The following is a 15,131-nucleotide window of genomic DNA, read 5'->3' on the forward strand; positions in this document are numbered from 1 at the left end:
TGAAACAACATGGTATGCTGTAATTGACTACGTGAACCGTCTGATCAGTTTTGGAAGACAAAAATACATGGGTTAGAAGAATCATGTCGATCTGAGCAACGTGATGACCTGAACATAAGCAGTTGTTGTGTCGCGTCATAGCTAATTCAGTGTTGCTAGAGACTGTGGTTTTTATAACTACTGAAATAAAAAAACATTAGAAAAACAAAAAAATTATTATTTAGAGTCACTGGTACATTTTATAAAAATTCTGCATCAACTTTTATATCAATTATTATATACCTCTTTGTGTATTTTTTTATGTCAAGGTAGAGATACACACCACCATTCCGACTGTTTGAATTTTCACCCAATCAGTTGCTCAAAATCTTAACTATGAAAGTACAAAAAAGAGAAATGTAATCCCACCAATGAGATCCCACCAACAGCATCACACTCTTATCACTAGCTTCGAGCACCAACTGACCAAAGTTAAATTCACTTTAAAGCGCTGTAGCCGTGGAACTTGATCTCCAAATTTGGTAATGCCCTAAGTATCGGTCTCTTTCCATCTTTGGTCGGTGCACCAGCGGCATGCAAAACCTCATTCACATAACTCCAAGTAAAATGAGCATAAGGGTAATAACTTTATTAGTCGTGCCACCTCTATAAATCTGACTATTAGAACCATTAGAATTATATTGTAAATTTACTATCACAGTGTTTGTTTATTTCAATTAGTAGCAACTACAGAGTACTGTTTATGATTATACAGCTTCTGTTTGACAGTTACTCCCCTTGTAAAATGCTTTGTATTAGATTCTGTCGCTCCATTTTTATTCTATGTTTCTTTTCGCACTCCAATTATTAAAAAAACTTTGTTAGACTTTTTTGGCAGTTATATATTAATACAAATAAACTCCTCGTTGCGTTGCTTACAGTGGTCACATTTGCTTAATAGTGAACCTAACTACCACTACAAACTGTTGTCTAAGCATGTTAGTAATGTCTGGGCCAGTTGTCATTGAAGATTGTTACTCAACGAAATCTTTTCGTTACCAACAATTCAGTATAAACTTAGGCTTACAAATTGTATAAAACTGAATTATTATGTATAAAATTACATTTTGCAGGAAATTCCATCTTCTTCTTTAAAAATTTAAGTTATCGCTGGCTGAAAGATAGTTTACACTCTTTTTTAACTCATAAACAAATAAAAAATGACAAGCAACTGACTATTTACCATCGCTGTATTATTTTTATCTATGGGCACAAATTAAAATTTTGATAATTGTCTCTCTTGATATTATGCATTGGTATTTGATTTGTCTTTTAAGTAAACTACACCTGAATAGTTAATGAACAATGTTTTTTCCATATTTGACCAATTATATTGAATATTTCATAAGACATCTGCAGCAAACACACTGAGCTTGAAGGAATTCTTTATATTTTGCAGACAGCAACAGTCCTTGTAAGCACTTGTAGCGGTCCTGTACTAGGCTTGTTCACTCTCGGAATTATCTTTCCATGTGCTAATGGTAAAGGAGCAGTAGTTGGTGTTATCAGCTCATTAGGTGAGTAAAGTAAATTCGCAGGAAGGAAACATACTATGTACAAAATACTTTATATTTTTGTATTTAGCCGATATAAAAATAACACAGGTAAGTGTTTTGCATTTATCTTCCAGAAACAAGGTTTTTTAACACTTTTTTAAAAAAGAGCTGCTTTTCTTTTGAATGAAAAAAATTGCAAGGTTATTTCCTATTGTATTTTCTGGATAGCAACTTAAAGCAAATAAAATTCATTGTGTTACTGGACCGATTTAGTACAAGCTGAGACTTGCCAATTTCACTTTGGTTCAGTAAATGCTCATTTCAGCTTTTTATGAAGAGTTTCCTTGAACTTGCAGAAAACCAACATAAAATATATTTATGAAGTTGGTCAGGGGCAAGACATAGCTGAAAGCCGAAAGAGTTTGTCTCAAAAACAAAATTTTTGTTGTTTTTGTTAATAAGTTATGTTATGTTAGAAGTTTAACTCAGCCTTTTTATTCTTGCAGCCTATGTTTGTAATCTAGTATTGCTGTCTGACTAGCAATTTAAAAGTATAAAATGATTAAAACTTACTTAACAAGGGTTTTCACGTTTAAATTCTCGTAATAATAAAATTTAAGCAATTCTAGTAAGTTTTATCAAAATGAATAGATATTTTTTTACTATTTATATTTAGTTTGTTGTTTTAGGTGATCCGCTGAGATGTTTAAAAATTATCATAGAAACAAATTGCGCGTAGTTAAAACGCGTCAGTGTTGAGTGCTTATATGTTCATGCAACATTTAGAGAAAAACAATGCAATAAGTTCATCTCAACATGTGTTTAAACCATTGGAAACATTTGTTATAGCAGTTGATCTAAAGTTACCCTTGTAGCTTTTTGCCGACAACCATGACCAAATAAAATGTGTTTCAATGAAACCTTATGAGACTGCAACTTGAACACAACAGTCAATATCATAGACAGGCAGTGTGACTATTAGTGTCATTTTTAGAGAAGTTATTTAATTCTGAGTGATTTAACGGAGATGACATTTCTTAACTATAAAATTGATACATCCAGGTATTTATATCACTAAAACTGTAAAAAAGATCACATGGTAGAAAAATATTTTTACTTTTAGATAAAATCTATCAGTAGTTAAAATAATCACAACTTCAAAATATGCGACGATTACTGAGCTGCTTCTCCAGTGTTTAAAATAGCAAACTAGAAATCTCAAGTTTCCAAACTAATTTTAAAAGGCAAATTCGTATTTTTAGCATATCATTTTGCTGCTCTTTCCGTGAAGCATCAATTAATCAATATCAACTATTTTAATTTTGTAGCCATTACGGCATGGATAGGCTTTGGAGCTTCTTTCAATCCTCCCTACACCTATAAATATCCTACTTCGATAGAAGGCTGCCCCGCAGACGTCTTAAGGAGCAATTCATCCCTTACAACAGCAAGCACAAACAAAACTGTAGAAGAGCTCATTGCCGAAAGGTACGCCTGCACACTCTAGCATTTGTATTAAAACTTGCATATGCAAACAAAGGAGGCTTTTGAAGGACAGTTACTTGAGATACTTGAGATACCTACTTGGTCAGGTACTTAAAATAGCATGAAGTAGGTAGTAAGCCTATCTAATCAGATTTTGCAATATAAATAATTACATGCATTTCCTCCTTTTGAAAAAAGAAGTGGCATGATTGAAACTTGTGATAAAAGTTTTTTGAAATTCTTCACAGACTAAATAAAGGGATTAACTGTAGTTTTTACAAAAAGAATGCAGCAGTTTTTTTGTAAATCTTGTAAAGAAAGGTTAGTAAAATCTGAAAAAAGGAGAAATGTTGGCTTGCACTTTTCGTTGAAAACTAAACATGTAGCTGAACTAAGTTAGATAAAACTGTTGATCAATATAAGTTATTGAATTTGTAACAGTGTTATTGCAGATAGCTAGTGAAGACATCATAACATTCACAATGCATATATTCACTCAAGTTTGTCGTCATGTTCATTTTAATATAAATTTTGACAAACTGGTAATGGTTTTAATGAATTTTAGGTGTTTTTATTTTTTTTTGCTAAAATAATACAACTGTTCTTAATCTTGCACTTAACTAATACTGCTTCAAAGAAAGATAGCCCTGTGTAGCTTTATTCATCACTAAGGTATCACTGAGCCATCTCTTTTTACCAACAAGCAAACCCCTTAATAACTAGATTGCAAATTAGTTTGAGTTTGTAAATCTTTGGCTGCTTGAGTAAGTAACTTGGAGTTTTTAATTGAAGTTTGAGTTATTTTTTAATTCATTCAATACTGAACAGTAAGACCTATGACCTGTGACCTGTGACCTATGACAAAGCAGTAACAGCAAAGAAACTTTGAACAATCTCATTATTTTACAAGTTAGTTCCAAAGATAACGAGTATACAAACTATACTGATGAACTTGCCTTCATTGTAGTCGTACAGGCATACAGGCCCTGTACAGCATTTCCTACCTATGGTTCACTCTCATCGGAGTTCTGGTTTGCCTTATATTTGGGCTCATTGCGAGTTTCATCACGGGTAAGTTGTATCAGAAGGTTGTTAAGTTGGTAAGTTGTATCAGAAGGTTGTTAAGTTGGTAAGTTGTATCAGAAGGTTGTTAAGTTGGTAAGTTGTATCAGAAGGTTGTTAAGTTGGTAAGTTGTATCAGAAGGTTGATAAGTTGTATCAGAAGGTTGTTAAGTTGGTAAGTTGTATCAGAAGGTTGTTAAGTTGGTAAGTTGTATCAGAAGGTTGTTAAGTTGGTAAGTTGTATCAGAAGGTTGTTAGTGCTACCGCTATTAATGCTGTCGATTTGAGGCAAGCCGACTAAACATTTTTGGTTTTGAATAGATTTGGATAAATGAAATTGTTGTAACTGAACGTTGCTCTTTTAAGAGAAACTTTCATAAAACTTTCAAATATAAAATTACTAGTATCGAATGTGGACACAAAATAGAGCCAGAAATAAAGATGTCAAATTGCAACCCCGTCATGGCCTACCTATTTGTAAGTGGTCAAACCGTTGCAGAGTTTCAGTATATTTTCTGATGAATAACAAAATTAAAATAAAAGCCTTCTGAGGTCCCGGATTGTATTTTGCTGTTTTTGGTTTTTGTTCCAAGCTGAGATAGTCATAGTTTCAACAAGGCTAGCTGGCCAAAGTCTAAAAATTATCTTGCTGGTCAAAGTCTAAGAATTATCTTGCTGGTCAGTCTAAGAATTATCTTGCTGGTCAGTCTAAGAATTATCTTTCTTTAAATAAATGATCAAAAAACTTCTGCAAAAAAGCTCAAAATGCTTGTTTTCAGACTATTCACACACAAATAAAGCCATACGCTGTTAAATATCAGTGAGCCACACATTAAATTCTATAACTAACTTGTTTACTTGTGAAGCTTTTGCCGAGTGTAATTAATATCAAATATTTGCTGTTTCAATTACAGGAGGGAACGATATTGCATCTTTAGATTCTAGACTCATTTCTCCTGTTGCTGACGGAATTTGCTGCTGTCTGCCTAAGCGATACAAGAAATATTTCTATTGCGGAGTTGATCACCATGGAAAATACTTAGAAGAGAGTACTTCCTACGTAAGAAATTATATATGCTTTTTAAACAACTGATGATTGTCATTTCAGAGTTGTCTTTTCTATCTTTTAACAAATTGCAAAACTTTTCTTTAGGTACATATATGCACTAAATTCGCAGCTATTTACAGTGAATAAGAAACAAGGATATTTGTAGAAGCTAAATTTAGAAAAGAACACGTTCAAAAGTTTGTGCAAACAAATTCTTATATTTGGAGTAATTTACTATAAAAAATAAATACTGCTAAAAAATATTAACCACAGCAACATGAATTTGCACAGTTCTTATTGCTAAAAACTCTAAATTGGTTTATCCGTAAATAGTAAATAAGATATTCACAACAAAAGTCTGGAGAAGCACTACATTGCTTCCTTTATTTTACCAAAAGTAGATTTGTTTTGTTTGCAAGATGAAAGTGAACCAGGTTTTAGGTAATGAACACGAAAATGAAAACATTATCCAAAGTTTAGCAAGCTCTTACTTTTTTATTTTTACCAGGATTTGAAGAAGGAAGAAGCTGTGGAAGACTCGTTGTAAGAAGAGACTTAGTTACAATGTTTATGACAATCTGAGCTTATCACATGTTTTGGAATTGAAGGACAATCCATGAATCATTTCATGAATTATAACTATGAACTTTTAGCATTAAGTTTTTATTCATAAATAAAATATATATTCTATTTACAGGTACTGTAATATATTATAACATAATAAATGTTCTCATTATGTACAAATATCAAAGAAACAATTGTAATCTATCACGCCTTATTGTCCTTATGCGTTGATAGTTATTTCATAAACAAATAGTCAAACGGGGTGGAGGTGCGCTACATCCCTCAGTTTAGTTTGAAAGAAAGTGGTTAAGCAACACAGCCTCAGCTTAAAGCTCGATGATATACATATAATTAAACTACTATAAATGTAGGTTATTGTCTTTAATGTCATAATTACTGTAGTTTAGCATAAAGATGCCAGCATAATTATTTTTTTGCTAGAACCTTCCGAGTCAAGGCTAAGACTTTACCTACTTGCTCACTAAACAAGCTCATTAAGAGGATAGTGACATAGCTTCATAGCTTTTCTGATCGCAGCTTTCCAAACTTGGACTTTAGTAAATTTAATAGTTATTACTTAAAGCTGCCCTTTTTACAATGCAGCTCATTGTAACATAAAACAAGCTGTCTTTTGAATATTTGGATTTGTGTTTGTTTTAAATTGTTATGACGGTATACTATGCGAGCTAGCAGAGGTGGGCTCTTTAGCTAGACTCCATTCTAAATCTTCTTTCTAAGTAAAAGTGATTAATGGTTTCTTTTCAAGTCTCAAATAAGATGTGGCTTCTAATGCATGCCGCCCCAACCTGGTGAATGAACAAGTGAATAAACAAAAGCTAATCATTCTTACGTAAATATGGCTAAAAACTTAACAGTAGCAGACAACTCTTTGGGAGATTTTTGTGAAAAAACCAAATAATCATTTAAAAAGTGTAGACAACACTGGAGTGAGTGCAAAAACATTTTGACAAAAGCATCAATCTCTTTAAAACTACAGAGGGCTATGTCAGGACTGGATAAAAGTCTTGAACAAGGCTTTCCATTTATTAAACAGTTTAATGCTAAGCAAGGACAAAAACCTAAATCACCTGCAGACTATTTATGAAGAAGTCCGGGAACACTTTAAAAAGTGCAAAATAGAAAAAGGTGAGAACTGATAACTCTTGAAGAAGTCTTAAATCGTCATAGTGATCTAACAACCAATTAAATATCGCTCTAAACACTACTGACATGTGTTGGGTTAGTAAGGTCAATCCTACTGAACACGAGTAGATATAACTTTTTAGCAAGTGCAAACAACTCTTCAAAAGGTAGAAGTAATGCGTTGCAAGTTCCAACAACTTATGAGGATTTTGGAAACATTTTAAATATATTTGCTTTTACTATCTCTATTTTTATATGATTAATAGAGGATAACACAAAACAGTGTTCAGCGATGCAAATCTATTTATTCACTTCTGCATGTACATGGTAAATATGCTATATATTTATATATAAGTATTTTTCACAGTTTGTCGCTTGTATGTCTAGTTATAGCTCTTAAAATTTTGGAGTTGAAATTTTGCATTTTGCTGGACATGAACTAACGAAGATTGCGAATCCAGTATGATAATCCAGCGTTTTAACCACAAGACCACGGAATTACAAAATTTACAGTTACTTGCTCTTACTACATAACATATATACCTTTTTCTGTTTTCAAACCTGAATGATGTAATAATTTAAACTCTATAAACTCTTTTAACTCTATGAAACTTTTGTTCTCGCTGTATTAGGGCCAATTTGTTTTTGGCAAAACGATGTCAACAATAGATTCTCTCAAAATTGAAACTTGCCGATTAAATTTCATTAGCTCTATGAAAAACGATGCTTTTTGAGTTTTCGTGAACTTCAATTTCCGGCTTTTCGTAAGGTTCAATTGCTAATTTGCAGTGAAGGTCAATACTTTTCACGAGGACCTATTATTACACGGGTACTATCTCGAGTAGGACTGGCTTTTATATTCTCTAACCATCCGATCAGACAAAGAGAGTCCGATATCTCATTTTCACATTTGTACCGAAAGGTACCAGTATTGTCATATTCAAAGTTTTGATGGATAGTTTCTAGTGGAACAGAAACTTTTTTATACACACACTTTTATGCAAGAATTGTTATTATTAATTCAACATATTCAAAATTTTATTTTGCGTTCTCAGTTTGTATTAATTGTATCAATAACAAATTATCTTTGATTGTAATTGTAGCAAAACAGATTTAATTTAGCTATTACTTGCTAATTGTTTCACGTTTACATTTAGACCCTTTAATAGCCTTTTTTAAAAATCTATTTGACCGCGAAACACTTTCTTCATAATATGAAGTTTAAAAGCTGTTTGACAAAGCTTGAAGACCTTTCCAGCTGTTTTTATTTTCTCTCAATTTGTTTCAATTACGCAAAACACTTTTTTCATATGTAGTTTGAAAGTTAGAATGGCAAATGTTGTTATATGTTATATATAAATCAATTTTTTTTCTAAAGTGTTTTTATTATTTGGACAATGTCGGGTTGTACAGCTAGTATATATATACATACATGTATATATATAAAATCTATATAACACTTTAAAAAGTCCAGATTAGCCCAAAGAAGGACTGACAACTCTTGAAGAGGTCTTCATTTGAGTGATCTAGCAACCAATTGAATACAACTGCAAGTACTACAGACAAATGTTAGGTTAGAACAGTGAGTTTCACTGAACACAAGTAGACCTGCAGCTTGCAATGATAACTTCCAACCATGTGGAGGAAACTCTTTAAACAGTAAAATCAATAAGTTACAAGTACCAACAACTTCCAAAAATTTAGGATTAATTTTAAACATATTTACACTTTCTATCTTTCTTTTTCGGTGCTGTACACAGTATAACACAAAAGAGCGTTTAGAATGCAGCCTATTTTCTGATGCGAAACTACTTAGTTTTTGTTAATATACACTATATTGAACTCACATAAAAGCGGTATGTTTGCTATGCAGCCAACTATTCATACTAAATTTCATACACAACTCAGTACCCTAGCAGTATGGTGCACCATGAGAGATCATCAGATCTAATAACTGAATGCACAGTTATTTTGACCTATGGCAACTGGCTGTCAACTGATGCAGTTGGTAGAGTAGTGGTCTACCAGGCTAAATGTGAAAATTAAAATCCTGTCCAAAGCAATCTTTTTACACAAATTTTACACAAGCTACACAGATGAACAGATGCGGCTCTCATTATAGTAAAATTTGGTTAAAACACCTCAGTCAGTACTTAACATAACACCAACTGTATAATTACAAATATTGATATTGTATTAATCTCATCTATAATAAAGGCAATACTTATCAAATCGTATTTTTAATGATGAAGTCACCTATTACATTGTTTTCCTTATAATTTTTTTCTAATTCAATTCTAATTAATTAATTTTTAATTAATTATAATTTAATAAGATGAAACATCACAAAATTTAAAGTAATTCATCAGAACTGTCTTCCTGTTTACAAAATATTTGCTATGCCTCAAAAATGGAATTTCTATAAGCTGCAATAATTGTTTTTTCTCTTCAAATAGCTCCAGATCAATTTGCTTCTAGCCGCAGCAAACAACCCAACTGGAATGCTTTGGTGCCTGGTCAGTAAATATTTATGACAAAAAATGAATTTTGATTGGACAGGAAAACCAGCAGTTCAAGCAGCATTATAAACATGATGATTTATCAAATGACGAACACACGACACTGGCTGCTCTGAAGAATAGGTTACAAAGACTGGTAGAGCATGGCTGAAAACCAAATCACTAACATTGCGAACACATTTGGTGTTGTTGATTACATTGTATTCTCTGCTGCACTAATAACATCAGCTGCGATTGGTAAGTTCTGAATTAGTTTTCTTAAATTTATGTTTTAGTGAATTGTACTTAGTTGCTTTCCATTTTTACAATAATGCACAACAAAAATTAAAAGTATGCTATATATTGAATGTAGAGTCAATATGTGAACAATATGAAATGCATAAAAATATGAGCAAAAAATATCTCCTTAAAATGAGGAGATAGTTTTTTAACAATATGCTATTAAAAGCAACCAATTTTCTTTAATATCTCAATTGGGATGTAAAACATTACTGACTGTTCTACTTCCCAGAAAGTTATGCACCAGGGTTTATCTGTTTGTTTCACACCGTAATGAGTTCTAATTTAAAGAATGCAAAAAATATAATAAAATTCTTGTTTGTTGTAGGAGTTTATTTTGCTTGCTCAGGAAACAAACAAAAAACAACAAAAGAGTTTCTTTTAGCTGATGGGAATATGTCAGTATGGCCAGTGTCCATGAGTCTGTTTGCAAGGTTAGTAAAATAGTATTTACTCCATTCCTAAGGTGCTGTATTTTATTCATATAAGTAGTACTTGACATATAAAATTAGTTTCATCGTTTTTGCTTTTTCAACATAGGACTTTTTTTTCCTATTTGCATTAAAAGTTCCTTTTGCAATTTTGCAAACAACCAAATAAACCAGTTTAGCCATGTATAATGTAAGTTTAGCCTCTTATAATGTGACCTGAGCTAGATCATCATGACACTGTTTTTGATTGAGCTGTAGCTATTCAGCTTGTCCAAACAATCTACTCTACTTTTAACTGATGTTTTAGTGCTTTAGCCATAACTATACTAAAGAAAGCTGTAATGGTCATCTTTTAATATTTGGACTTGTCTCCCTTGCTGTATTATCTATTTTAGATGCTTTACTTACAATAGATCTATTATGCAGGCTTAAACAATAATGATAATTTAATAGAATATGCATATATATATATCTTTTTTAATAACTTCTTATATTAAATGCTTGATCCTTTATTAAATTTATGTTAATATATTATATGACAATCTTGTAGCATTTTTGAGAATATATTTTTATTTAAAGAGTTGATGTAGCTGAAAATTTCATTATTACATAAGATCTGGTAATGTCTGATAAGACTTCTAAGTTCAGTGAAAAAAACAATAGTACTACTCATCCTATTCAGCATCAAATGGGCTGGCAGCTACCCTCATGCAGAATCTGACGGTAAAAAGCTACAATACTACAAATCTTTAGAAAGCTACCCTAGTTTTATACATCACTGCAGTGCCTACCCGGTGTCTGAAGCCAAAATTACCGGAAACATGTTATGGTGCATTAAGTTGAAACAGCGTGCTAAAACAATTTCATCTCTTTTGAACGACTTATGCAACCGAACTTCAAATGCAACCATTAATTATGAATGAGAATCAAAATAAAACAACTAAAGCAGATAGGCTGTAAAGAGTACACATATCTGAAACTGTTAGACCTGTATTGGCCAACTGATTAGTGAAAAAAGTGATAGTCTAAGAGCTTGACAGTGTGCGGTCAACCATAATTTTTAAATTGCTATTTGATAGCGTTGAAATCACTCATATATTTTATTGGCTTCCTTAAGCACCTTTAGTGGAAGTCAAATAACACATCTGTCTCTCTAGAATACGTTGAGCAGGCAGCAGCTGACTAACAATGATGAAGTAACATTTACTCCTGACAAAACAGGCTTCAGAAAGGCATCAATAATATATAAGCCTTTTCTTTAAGTTTACTTCTTTCTGCAAACCGTTTCAGCTAAATTGTCTCCTTTAATATAAAATTAAATACAAGTAAAATGTTAGTTTAACAAAATTTAAACGCAAGTGGAGATTAGATTTTGGAAAATAAAGACAGTAATATAGGAATGCTAGCAAAGACATATACATAACCTCTGTGCTTTATCTGAAACAATTTTTTTTTAGTTTCCACTGTTATATTCTTAGGAATGCATGCAAGAAGCTGCTCATACACATAAGCTATTTTAACTGACATGATTTATTTCTAGTATTTTTTCATTTTAGTTTTATGTCAGCTATTTCAACATTAGGAATTCCGTCAGATACCTATACCTATGGCCTGATGTTTATCTACGCCGCTCTCGGATTCATTCCAGCAATGTTCTTTGCAGGCCATCTTTACATACCTGTTTTTTACAATCTAAAGTTGACCAGTATATATGAGGTGAGTGGAGGGTAAATATACTTTAGGCCTTCCTCATTTTAACCATCTCTCTTACAAATTGCAGTAGAAGTAAACTTGGTGATGGTTGGTAAACTTCAACATACCACAAAGTACTAAAATGTATTATATAATACCAATGAATATAATGAATAATATATAATAGTACCAATGAAAGTTTTAACTTTTAATTGGTCACATGAAACTGGTTACTGGTCCTATGAAAATGAACATTATTTTAGACAAAATAAGCAATATTTTTCAATACTATTCTATAACTGATGACATATGTTTATTCCGCTTGGCACTTTTAATTAGCTGTAACTTTTAACAGTTTTCAATGATAATAATATAACTAATTTCTTCTTATTCGGCTAAAAAACTCACACTTTTCCGCAAAAATAATGAAGCGTCAGTTGACACAACTTTCAAATTTACATTTGATATAAAATATCACATTTAATATAATATCTTTGTAAACATGTGAATCAAGTTTTGTATGTGGTAGAGAAACTGAGGAAAAATTTATGACATTGGCCATTTCTAACTAAAATTTACGGAAAAAAAGTAAATTTCAAGTAAACAAAAAGGCAATCATAAATGTGCAATCAATTATAATATCTCATCAAGAATAGGGATATGTCTGTGTTATGGATGCTATGAGGTGAGGAGTATACGGAAGTTAGTATAAATGATGGTGGTCTTCAACTAGTTTTGCTTTTTTAATGATTGTTTCAGCATCTAGCAAAGACTAATTAGCCTGCAAAAGATACTGTCGCCATCGACATTATTATTTAAGTTTAAAATTGTTGTTGCAACATATTTTTAAGCATTTTTACGCATTTGTAAACATATGTATATGTCACAAAACTTACTTTTATATAGAAAAAGACAAGATATCACGCTATGTATAACGCTAGAAAATGTATAATATATTGTTGATTTTTGACTGATATAAATTATAGTTGCACTGTTTTAAAGCACTGATGTAAATTATTCATTCTCAAACACTAGAAAATTATCAAAAAAAAAATTTAAACTTTTTTAAATTGATCAAGTTCGGCAGAGAGATTTACAACAGAAAACAGATTTTATAGAGGTGAATACACCTTAAATCATTTTTTTTCGACGTTAAAATTTTAGTTTTATTTATGGAAACTGCTGCTTGTGTTGAAAGATATGAGCAATTTCTATATTGCGTCTTCATAGCTATTTATGTGTCATACATGTAAATGAACACTTAACAAAAATCATCTTTCTATGAACTTCTCATGTTAAAGTTATTAGCATAGCATTATGTTATGTTACTAAAACAATAATTGCTTGATGGAATAATATTATAAAATTGAATATTGTTTACATAAGTTCATCAGTATTGAAGTCCTAATGTTCAGTAGGAATTCTCAATGTTTCGTAGGTTTTACAGATCATTGGATCTTTCTACTAGAGTTCTGTTCATGTTCAGATAAGCAAAGGGGAGAATTCTCTCCGTCTCATGTAAATGACCCAAATGCTGTAATCAAGATAGCATCAACATTTATAGTTATTCTTGCTCTAGTGTACCGTGTGTAACCATCACATGAAAGGGAGAAGCATCAACATATGTCCGACACTAAAATCTAACTGGTTGAAAATATTTTCCCTTTCTTAATCTAAATTTAATGTGAGGTAGGAGATGCTATGATCCCTGTCCTAAGCATATTACTTCTGTTAATGAAAGTAGATCATACTTCAAACCAAGTCTTAGCAGTCATATAGTTGTAGTTCACAACACATCTCTATTAGATAAGACAAGACTCAAAAAAATTCTTCCTTTCCAATCATAAGGTTTTGAACTATGATCTCAAGTCCACAGCTCATTGCTTATAAAATATTTTAATCAATTGTTGCAAATAAACAGATGTTGTTTGCTCAGGCCATTGAGTTTGTTTATTATTCTTTCTCAAACAGACATCACTTGAGGGGAAACTAACTTCGTATAGTATATTATGACCTGACCAGAAAACCTTTTGAAGAATTGCATATTTCTTCAATCAGAAAATATTCATGTTTTGAGTTGCCCAGTTTCTATTCCTTAAAATGTTGTTGTATATTATGATATATAAAAATTGACAAAAAACTTCAGTGGTAATTTAATTATAGTTTATTGCAAAGGTCATCTTGATTGCTAAGCAAGGTTAAAAACTCTGCAATTATTTAAAATACTTTATTGCTCTCTTCGAATCACAACAAAACATTGTATATTAAAAAAAGTTTGGTTTGTGCCAGCTTTACCTATTTTCTATTGATAATATAGTATCTGTCGTTAGCTGGGTCTCAGTTTAAGACTATTTATAGGCTATTGGTACATCTCAAAAAGTGCCAAATTATTAACTGCTGATAACTGTGTAGTGAAGTGCTCATATTTTAAAACCTATCATCAAATATAGCAATTAAACAATGAAATTTAATGATATTTTGAGTGCTCCAAAAATAAGTATAATCTATGTAATGAAGTCAAAAATTTAATCACTGCAGATGTTCACAAAATTGAGTTGGGTCAATACACAGTTAAACACAACTCGGTCTCCTTTTTTGTTAGTCTTTCAAATCAGTAAATTAGAATCAGATCAGACGCGACTGTTCAACAACTTCAAATAAAAGCTGATACCTTTGGGTGACCATCTTTGTTGATCTAAATTGTGCTGAACTTGGGCCCTTACTTTGAAACGAAAATACTTAAAAACTGTAACAAAAACACTGTATACTTGGCATCAATTATGAAGGAGTCATTTCTATAACAAGTCACTGTACAAGTAGCATTGCCCAACAAAAGAAATCGTAGTTAGGGCTCTTGTTATACTCACATAGCCACATAGCCACCTACTCACATAGAACAACTGCGAGTGCAACTAATAATTGCTTTCAGTACAATTTAAATTGGCGCAGCAAAGTTTCAAACTTGTGAGGTAATTTAGTTAGGAAACAAAAAGGCCATCACTCATGTTGTGATAATCAGCAAAAGTTATTAGCAGGAGACATTCATTTTTAAGGATAGAAAGGAATGGAGAAAAAAGACCTGCATGCTTTTCAACAATTAGTGTTTGTCTGTATAATAGAATTAGCTCAAACATTTAGTATGTATAATATGTATATGTAGATATGTGTGCAAAGAGATGAATTTCGTTCATCAGAATTTTCTTATTAATGAATCTTTTATTGAGAATTCGGTATTCATCAACACAAATTTACTAGACGGCACTATAATTTTGCAGCCAACTTGAGTCACGTGAAGTGTGTTATACTATAGACCATGCATCACCACTTTGTAACAATGCTGCAAATATAAACACGCTCTTTATAAATCTAAAGA

At 31.7% G+C, this 15,131-nt stretch overlaps 2 protein-coding genes across 2 annotated transcripts in view; both read left to right on the forward strand.

Annotated features, from left to right (window-relative positions):
- The window catches only part of LOC137405936 (sodium-coupled monocarboxylate transporter 1-like), a 55,702-nt gene extending 49,872 nt beyond the window's left edge, over positions 1 to 5,830 (forward strand). The window contains exons 11-15 of the mRNA XM_068092411.1: positions 1,439 to 1,556; positions 2,864 to 3,023; positions 3,988 to 4,091; positions 4,997 to 5,142; positions 5,639 to 5,830. Of these exons, the coding sequence (XP_067948512.1) occupies positions 1,439 to 1,556; positions 2,864 to 3,023; positions 3,988 to 4,091; positions 4,997 to 5,142; positions 5,639 to 5,677 (567 nt within the window). The 3' untranslated portion in view covers positions 5,678 to 5,830. The remainder of the gene's footprint in view (positions 1 to 1,438; positions 1,557 to 2,863; positions 3,024 to 3,987; positions 4,092 to 4,996; positions 5,143 to 5,638) is intronic.
- Positions 5,831 to 9,459: 3,629 nt separating this feature from the next.
- LOC137405992 (sodium-coupled monocarboxylate transporter 2-like) overlaps positions 9,460 to 15,131 on the forward strand; it is a 28,045-nt gene continuing 22,373 nt past the window's right edge. Inside the window, exons 1-3 of the mRNA XM_068092488.1 lie at positions 9,460 to 9,593; positions 9,964 to 10,069; positions 11,623 to 11,782. Coding sequence (XP_067948589.1) covers positions 9,500 to 9,593; positions 9,964 to 10,069; positions 11,623 to 11,782 — 360 coding nt within the window. The 5' untranslated portion in view covers positions 9,460 to 9,499. The remainder of the gene's footprint in view (positions 9,594 to 9,963; positions 10,070 to 11,622; positions 11,783 to 15,131) is intronic.

This window comes from Watersipora subatra, chromosome 10, assembly GCF_963576615.1.
Source record: "Watersipora subatra chromosome 10, tzWatSuba1.1, whole genome shotgun sequence".
In the NCBI taxonomy this organism is placed as follows: domain Eukaryota; kingdom Metazoa; phylum Bryozoa; class Gymnolaemata; order Cheilostomatida; family Watersiporidae; genus Watersipora; species Watersipora subatra.